The following is a 9,275-nucleotide window of genomic DNA, read 5'->3' on the forward strand; positions in this document are numbered from 1 at the left end:
AACCATTGACCAACCTGGTGTGAGAGACTCTGTGAGTGTCGCGGGACACTCTCCAGTATAGCTCAATGGATCGCTGAGGTGCGCCGTCAGTCACACCACGGTAAGGTCCAGTCTCTTCGTGACGGCATCGATGTATCCGAACCTAATTTGCTAATTTGCGCCACTTGTGCCTTAAGGCGTAAGGTCCAGTCTCTTCGTGACGGCATCGATGTATCCGAACCTAATTTGCTAATTTGCGCCACTTGTGGCGTCCTTAAGGCGTTAAGGGTCGTATGTACCAGGCTACAGTTGAGGGTTGTGTTGCTGTATGGCTACGAGACTTGGCCTGTGCGGATGGATGATGTGGAGTATCTTCAGGTTTTCGACCACCGATGTCTCAGAAGCTTCTCTGGTTTTGGATTGCGTCAACGGATTAGTAATGTGATTAGAATACGGGTAATCGGTTGTGCAGCAGGTAATTCAATCGCAGAGAACATTTGTCACCATTGACCACGATGACACGAGGATGTTCTACGCATGCCGAAACACCATCTACCGAGACGAGTGTTGTTCTCTAGGCTTCCTTCAGAATTGCGCTGTTCGCAAGATGGACAATATATGACTTAGCAGAAGGGCATGAAAGAGAATACGGGAGTTCGGGTGTTGGTGTTGTACGCCTCCCGGGATGAGGTCCCTGTAACTTCGACTGCGCTTGGCTGGAAACATTGCAAGAAATTGCGGCTTATAGGAGTCAGTGGCGTCCTTGATGTCAGTTTCTTTTCAGATTGGCTGAGCGGTTGGAGGTGTAGGGACCTCAGAATGCTTGACATAGGCCAGCAATAGGTCCCCTCTTTCCGAAACGTTCGGCTTTAGCACCCTTTTGGTGATTAGTTGCCATTGCACCCGAAGTTGCATGAGAGCTGGGATACTGCAAGGTTGCCCAAGCCTAGACAGGGTAATTCGAGAGGCAGAATTCAGACTCGAACCACGGACCTTCTGGTTGGTAAATTCGCGCTTTAACCACTTGGGCCATCTCGCACCATCCCTCTCGCTCCATCTCTTTCTCTTCCGTTCACCCTAGGGCTTTTAATATAATTAGACGAAACTTATGGCCGTACGGCACTGAAGCATCGGTGTAAACACTGGTGTTGTTGTCGCTGATAGTGATGATGGTCGTCTGAGTTCACGCACATATTCCAGAATGTGCACCAGCAAGTGATCTACCCTCTCCATTGCTAGCTGGTAGTAATATGGCCTGTTTATATTTGGGGATCGCTTGGTGGTGGACACCACGTAACCAACCAATTTCCGTTGTTCCGGAATTTGATACTACAAAGGGACAGTCTGTGTTCGGCACACATCTGTGTTGGTTCCGTTGTTAAGGCGCGTACAGAGTCGAAGGTCCGTGGTTCAAACCCGACCTGTGCTTCTCGGCTTTTCCTTTCTAGGCTTGGACAACCTAGCAATATCCCACCCCTCGTGCTTCCTTCTGGTGGCAGGGCAGTTAGGCACCAAACGGGCGCTACAGCTGAATGACACGTCTGTTATGAACACCCTTCCATGTCTGCGCGTCTCGCGTCTAACCCAATACGACCACCTAGTTGCTATTCAGCGGCACTTAGTTTACTTTGCATTCATGTTACCAACAACCACAACGATATCTGAGTTTGTAACTCGTCGTAAATGAACACCTATGGCGTCAAAGCATTGTCCCTAGCAGATTTAGAGCTACAGTCCGTAAGCGGGTACGATAAACGGAGAGCGATCTATATAATTTCCTCGAGTTTCATTCTCAGACACTGCCAAACGAACCGCCGATAGTATCCAGTCAAGTAGGGATGCTTCCACTCAATGGCTTGATACAATACCTAATACAATACTTGATACAATACCATCGCACATAGAGCAGGAGCAGCCTGCGCGTCACCAGAGGTGCGCAGCCGGAAGCGAGTAGAGAACAGGGAGCAATCAGTTCAATTACATCACTGACGTCGTGGGTCCTTGCTTCTGACAGACTGTATACATGAATACGGAAGTAACCCGACGTATGGGAATTCACTTGTTAGCCCGTTTGCTTCAGTGTGCGACCATTGAAGGCAGTTAACTAGACTGGCTTTTGGCATTTAAAAACATTCCGGGGTGCTTAGGGTTACTCGTGAAGTCGGAAACCCAGCAGCTGCAGCTGAGCTTGATGCATGGCGTAAAAAGTGGTCAGTCCCAGTGTTGTGACCTTCAGATGTGTGGAGTACGGTAGAAAAGGAGATGCTTGAGTGTAAGGAACGAGCCGTCAGCAGTATTTATCGCCTGAAGCGAGTAGAGAACAGGGAGCAATCAGTTCAATTACATCACTGACGTCGTGGGTCCTTGCTTCTGACAGACTGTATACATGAATACGGAAGTAACCCGACGTATGGGAATTCACTTGTTAGCCCGTTTGCTTCAGTGTGCGACCATTGAAGGCAGTTAACTAGACTGGCTTTTGGCATTTAAAAACATTCCGGGGTGCTTAGGGTTACTCGTGAAGTCGGAAACCCAGCAGCTGCAGCTGAGCTTGATGCATGGCGTAAAAAGTGGTCAGTCCCAGTGTTGTGACCTTCAGATGTGTGGAGTACGGTAGAAAAGGAGATGCTTGAGTGTAAGGAACGAGCCGTCAGCAGTAGCATTTTATCGCCTACCGACCCGTTTCATGCAAGGCGACCCGACTGATAACACTGCGCGACGGTCAGTGTAACATAATATTTCGTTGTACACGGGTTGGGATACTGTCAGACAAGAGAACGATTAGAGTCCTTAAGCAATCCTTTGGCTCAAAAACGTGACCTCAGGGCAGCGAGTTGGTGTCGGCACGCTACTACAGTAGTGCAAGTTTCCTAAGGAACAAGTTGCCTTGTCTGATCCAGCCCCCAATCTGGAGGACGAGGAGGCTGTGTTCTTCAGACGTGTATCCACTGACCAGCCTAGTATAAGGAACTTTGCGAATGTCAAAGTGAAAACCCAGTATAATTCAATGGGTCATAGAGGCTCACAAACCGCCACTCCGTGATAATGTCGGTTAACAATGGGCATTGTCAACAGGCCTGTGCTGTCTGACACCAAGCCAGTTATCACCTCAGGCAGTTGGGCACGAAAAGAGTAGAACTCAGGCAGAGTGGGGAGGGGTGGACTACACGTTGACGTTCAGTTCAATTTATCCGCCATAAACCATGTACCATATGCACATTGGTTCCAGCTGCTACACTTTCGATCACCGGAAAACGGGAAAGTATGGGACATACAGCCAAACCTTGGAGGCGATAGCTATGTCCAAATTTCAAAGTTTTCATGTAAAGTCATTGCTCTCTGTATTGGTGATGATACAAGATGATTTAACAATATTTTGCGGGTTTACTGCTTTGTATTGAACAGAAACTCTCTCGCTCAAGTTCAATTTTTTTATTTTGTCTCTACAGGACTGACAGCTGATGCCCGGGTTCTTATCAACCGCATGCGAGTTGAGTGTAAAAGTTACAAACTTACCGTTGAAGACCCGGTGTCTTTGGAGTATATTGCTAGATACACCGCCCAAGTGAAGCAGAAGTACACACAAAGCAACGGCCGACGCCCTTTTGGTGTAGCCATCCTCATTGTAGGCTTTAATCAAGACGGCACACCACACCTTTATCAATCTGATCCTTCCGGGACGCATTTTGAATGGCTAGTAAGTCATGTAAGTTTTGCGTAATAGGTCGTCTTCAGGCTAATGCCATCGGTAAGGGTTCCAAAGTTGCTCGAGAATTCTTGGAAAAGAATTACAGTGAGCAGGCCGTGGCGGATGAAGAGGGGACCGTAAAATTGGCCGTCAAAACACTTATGGAAGTAATGCAATCGGGTGCCAAGCACATGGAACTCGCAGTCATGCGATGGAAACCACCGAAGAGCCCTGGCGATCGCTTTGTTGAATGGCAGGTGAGTACCAAGTTTTGCCAAGGTTGTTGACCGCCGTTTGCACCAACTCTAGTCTTATTTAATCCTTTTGGTGCCACGATCTCAGATGTACTTGAAGTTTATTTAAGGTCGGTTAATCGGTGTCAAGTTTAGATGATAAGTCATTTGATACTGTTGTTTCATTGCTCATATCATCACTGCCTGCTGGACCACACTGCGTTGTGCTCATACATCGGCTGGCTAGAAGCTTCCCACTGGTCCATGTGCTTTCTGTTACTTAACTGTGACTTAACTACTTACTGGACACGAACTTCAAACGATTCGGGCAAGGGAAATGGTTGCGCCTGCATCCAACCCCCCGTATTACTCGATGCAATTTTCTATCACCGTAGCCGATTTTTGCTTTGTCCATTCGTTCGTATATTTTCAGATTGCGAAATATGATACGCGTTCTGTCGAGCGTCCCTGTCCATATAGACATGTACGGCACTCATACGAAAGACTACTGCTGATTTTCTGGAGGTGTACTTACCTGTTTAGCGTGGTCGGATTCACTTGGTTTATCAAACCTCTCAGAGGGAAGCGATTTGACTTACTCCTTATCGTGTGCGCGCCCGATAGAATGTTGTTTCTGTTGTGCATCATGTCATCAGTCTTTTTCCTTTCTTTAAGAACTACTTTCGAATCTAGTTCCGACTGAGTGATGTGCCATGTTGAAAACTTCCGGTGTGCCGCTTTGGTTTATCTAACCGCTGTTGCCTACATTTTCTCTCAATCAGGCAGATTATCGCAATCCTCTCGATACAGAGGCTAATTGTTCGTTACTTATGCTTAGATATTTAAAAAACTTACCTCGCTCAGCCATTAGCTACGAGGGAACAACAAAAATATGGTCAGTTAATGACTTAGGGGCGGTCTATGGAGGTTCTGATCAAAACCCTAGTCTTGTCGGCAATCGTCATTTTCTTGGGTGGTGGTCCCTGGCCGGGCGAACGGATGTTTGTTATTCTAATGATGCACACATCATGCTCTTGAATCCAAGTTATGCGCAACTCTTCCGTTTCCCAACTTTAAACAACGAGATAATGTAACATTTACTGTTGAACTGATTGCCTCTAATGTGTGACTACATTTTGTCCATTCTCATTGAACGAAATTGGAGCCACTTTTTGGGTTAAAAACCGATCCAATCGCTAATGAACGTCACACCCCAAGCTCTCTTTTGATATCACAAACACCACTGCAATTTTTGGTGGTATTTGCGATGGATGAGTTAGTGGGACTGCCTATTGTTGGCCGATGTTTATGGAATTCCATTTGTCTGATTAGCGATTAATAAACGTGATGTTTTCTCTCCCCTTCGTTCTAGTTGCTAGAACATGATGCGATCGAAAAGTATGTGCAGTGCATCGAAAAGGAACGTGAAGAGGAGGCGGAGCGAAAACGCCAGAAGAAAGAGACTGTCGCCCCCTGATGACCATTGACCTCACCATCTGAATTGTGATGCCCATTGAAAAAATGCACTAACCGTTCGTAATACAGTGTTAATAAACATTCACCTGGCTGCTGTCAATAGCGACCGGCCTAGGATAGGGGTTAGTTACAAATTACTGGGAAGCAGAACATTGATGTACATATCTTTGTACATGAGTCTTTGGCCTGGATCAGGTTTATCACAAAGGTGACTCGGCTGTACGTTGAATCCGATTTAATACTGTCCATCACTGGCATCGCTCAGACTTGCTTCCATTATATTGTCATCAAAGGCAGGCGAGTCATCTGTTCTGTCTGCGCCATCCTTTCCGCTGCTTCGACATTCCGAATCACAGGGTTCGCTGAGAATAGGTAGGTTCAGTGCTTTCTGGAGCCGGTCCACTGTGTCCCGGTCGAGATATTGCAACACGGATTGGATCGAACCAGCTAGGCGTTCGCGCATTTCGTGCATGCATGATAAGGCCTAAAACAGGGATCATAGTCTTATAACAGTTTGCACAGATGGCAATGTGACAGTTCTCGCAAGGAGTGCGCTTACCGCTTGGTATTTTTCTTTGGCAACAAATTCGCGTATCATTGCGGCGTAAACGTCTCCAGGTCGAACAATGTCACCGGGTTCAATATTCTCTAGTAGGCTTTGGCAATTTCTCATGGCTTCTAATGGGTCCACCGAGAAGAGCCTGTAATGAAAAGATTAGGGCACTATGAATTCCGTGACGTGTTGAAAGTGTATCCGAAAAAAACTTGTTCAGAATACAGTACCCTGGCTGTCTGATGGCGCCTCTCTAAAACTTCAGCCCTAATTTGAAAAACTTGTTCAGAATACAGTACCCTGGTTGTCTGATGGCGCCTCTCTAAAACTTCAGTTCCCCCCTAATTTGACGTGCAACCAGATTCTTGTCGGCTAATGCGACTTTTCTGATCTACCGACAACCACAACTTGGTGAAACACTTCCGGCTCATGTTACGGAAAATGAATTTCCTGAAAGGGTTGTCAGTCACAGCAGGGTGTTGCTAGATGATGCTCTCGTTCAGTTATGTTACTGGCGATTCAGGTAACAGCCGAAGTGAAATTGAGCTGTAGGTAGAGAACGGGCCAATCTAACGTACGGGGTGGATGATACTTTTGCACTTTTCATCAATGGACCCTTGTTGCCGTGTATTGTCGTTCCAAACACAACTAATTGCAGTAGAACTGAACTGCGTCGGCCCACTGATTCATGGGCATCACCGTTCAGTGGATCATTTTAGGAGTGGACATAGCGCAGTCGCCGTCTCGGAAGACAATAATGCGAAATTGTTTTCGGAAAACCGAATGGCAATTCAATTTAAATTAAGATGGACTGGAAACTGTCAAACATGCTGATGCAGTAATCGATCCAGTGAGTTATGGGAGTATGTAGCACGTGGTCACTGAACAACGATGCACGTCACATGTTAGCAACTTGGGACTCTTTCAGCCAGAGCATGTCTTAACCCTTGATTTACTTTAGGTACAAAGGCCACCAGATTTTGGCTTGCTTTACGCGTTTTTTTAGCTAGTTTAGGAGATGAACCAACCTTGTTAAAACTTTTCAGGGTTTTCCTGGAGGCTTCCCACTATATTCCACATAAATCACTTTAAAAATAGGATTACAAAAACTCGCTCGCGTACTTCCGTACGCCTTTCTGCCTCGTAAACTGGCACATCTGTTAGGACGAACAGTTCGGAAGTACAGGATTTTTGATTGGCATTATCCCCTTAAGTACAGTTTCCGGGGAAATCAATCTGCCTTAGCGGTTTCGCAGATAGTGATCGTCGAATAAAACCACTCGGAATAACTGGCCGCTCAAGGGCAGTTCAGACTCTGGTGTTTAGTGGCACTTTGTAAGAAATCCTATGTTGTGTCCAATCAAAAAAGGGCTCTCACCTTTGGGGGAAGGGTCTAGTCAAGTCAAGTTGTCGATGATTGTACGTTCTAGCCGTCTTCCTATCACTGCTGCTACAACCAGTCCAGACTCATTCGCTTCATTCGTTGTCAATGCAGCATTGCGTCAGCAAACGTCTGTGTGCAGACCTTGAGTCGGAGGTCGTTAGTGTCTCCCTGGCAGACTTTAAGAGTGTTGGAAAGCTTAGCTTTAGTTTTCTGGGTTCGCGAAAATGGTATGTAAAGAGGATGCTGAACTTGCGGATTGAGACTGAGAGAATATCTGCTGTCTGTGTGGGTGAACTGATTTCATCCAGTGAGAGTGTGACTTGGAAGTGTCAACCAGAATCTTGGTAGGCTCTTTGCAAAAGTATTAAATGCAACCTTTTCTGGTTTAATTCCACACACTGAAGTCCACTGTTTGACCAAGCGTTTCGTAACGACTGGTTTGATTGAAAAGTTATCTCAGGGTTTGTAGATGGTGGGGAGATCCCAATACTGTCCAAATTTGTGAACTTGTTCCTCTAACTTGATCTGTGCCGAGAAGCAGCGTACGTACAGCTCCATCATTCACCTCCAGCGACCCTTTCGTCACCTCGATTGGTGTCGAAAGGTTTCAAGCTCAGCTAACGAGTCAATCCTCAACTTCACAACCTGGGCAATCAACGTTCTCTAAATATTTACTCCTGATTTGGAATCCTTAGTCTGATGTGAATCAATGGTAACGATTATGCGCTCAAACCAGCCGGTGTTCAACGTTCTGAGGGTTGTATTCCTCCCGTAATAAGATGCACCTAGGCAGAATCCTGATGGATTGACTTAATGTGCGGTCACGCGTTTTTCAGTTAGTTTAGCCATTTTCTCGGATATCCTCAGTACCTGCTCTACGAATTGCAATATCAGGTAGTATCAGAATTCACAGCGGGTACCAAGGAACAGAACAACCAAGCTATTACGGACATTAGTCAGGATTGTGCGGCAATATATTGAATGTATGATACACTTCACCGTTGGTTTGATTCGGACCCCACTCAGACAGGCCAAGATAGCTCGTAGTGACGTTCTGTAGCGGTGCTAACAGCTGGAAGAAAAAGTGAGTTCGGAATCCATGAAAGTAAACATAAAAACGTCAAGCAGTTGGTTCGCCTGAGTGGAATCGAGAGAGGGTCGTCCGGCTTTCCCTATGCTTCTCACTTTCGCGATTGATTGGACGGTGTGGTCAGTGGAGGTAACTATTAATCTGCTGGATTGACTAGGTTGATGATATTGTCTTCAGAAGCAAATATCCAACAGAAATTCATCCTGCCTTTGATAGCCTCAGTCGCTACGCTGCAACTAAAGTGTAAAAAGACAAAAATTTTCAGCGCAGGTATGGACGTTCACCCGCTTAGTGCCAGCGGAGAACTCACGAACCAAGTTGATTCTTCCAAGTAATTTGGAACAATGATCAAGCACAGAAAAAGTATCGGCTTCGTGCAGAGCAGTAATTTTGGATACCCTTGAAGCGGAATCAACGCGCCCTAAGAGAAGATGACTGTAGATTAAGGAATGTAGTATGTAACCAACAGATCACTACAGAGATAAGCGTATTTTCATCACGACAGTCTCCGCATGCGTGTGCCTTGTTTTCTTCGTTTTCAGTCCTCTCTAAATTTGTTTTGTTCACAACAATACATTGACTACTGCAATCCACTTTCCTAGCTTTACTTCTTCCACTTAGTGTAGAGATTGACGATATTTTCCATGAATGAGTGCGATAACACCTATATTAACAAAGTGAATCATGCGCTCGACTCGTGACCCAGACCTGGCTTGTCTTCCGACGCTGTCAAGTGCAGCTTCCTGTTGTCATGACGTCTTGGCGGTTCCTCAGCATACCAAAGAAATGCTCACAGTCCCATGGGAAACGTGGTAAGTTTCGGGAATCCACGGCTCAGTCACATTCGTGAAGGCGGGTTCTATATATATATA

The 9,275-nt window shown here is 46.0% G+C and overlaps 2 protein-coding genes across 2 annotated transcripts in view; one reads left to right on the forward strand and one right to left on the reverse strand.

Annotated features, from left to right (window-relative positions):
• T265_09064 (hypothetical protein) overlaps positions 1-5,863 on the forward strand; it is a gene marked incomplete at both ends in the record, with an annotated part of 12,747 nt that extends 6,884 nt beyond the window's left edge. The window contains 3 exons of the mRNA XM_009175043.1: positions 3,429-3,676; positions 3,715-3,924; positions 5,273-5,863. Of these exons, the coding sequence (XP_009173307.1) occupies positions 3,429-3,676; positions 3,715-3,924; positions 5,273-5,377 (563 nt within the window). The remainder of the gene's footprint in view (positions 1-3,428; positions 3,677-3,714; positions 3,925-5,272) is intronic.
• Positions 5,612-9,275, reverse strand: part of T265_09065 (hypothetical protein) — a gene marked incomplete at both ends in the record, with an annotated part of 61,834 nt that continues 58,170 nt past the window's right edge. Inside the window, 2 exons of the mRNA XM_009175044.1 lie at positions 5,612-5,860; positions 5,936-6,077. Coding sequence (XP_009173308.1) covers positions 5,612-5,860; positions 5,936-6,077 — 391 coding nt within the window. The remainder of the gene's footprint in view (positions 5,861-5,935; positions 6,078-9,275) is intronic.

The sequence above is a fragment of the Opisthorchis viverrini genome (genome assembly GCF_000715545.1).
Source record: "Opisthorchis viverrini unplaced genomic scaffold opera_v5_252, whole genome shotgun sequence".
NCBI classification, from domain to species: Eukaryota; Metazoa; Platyhelminthes; class Trematoda; order Opisthorchiida; family Opisthorchiidae; genus Opisthorchis; species Opisthorchis viverrini.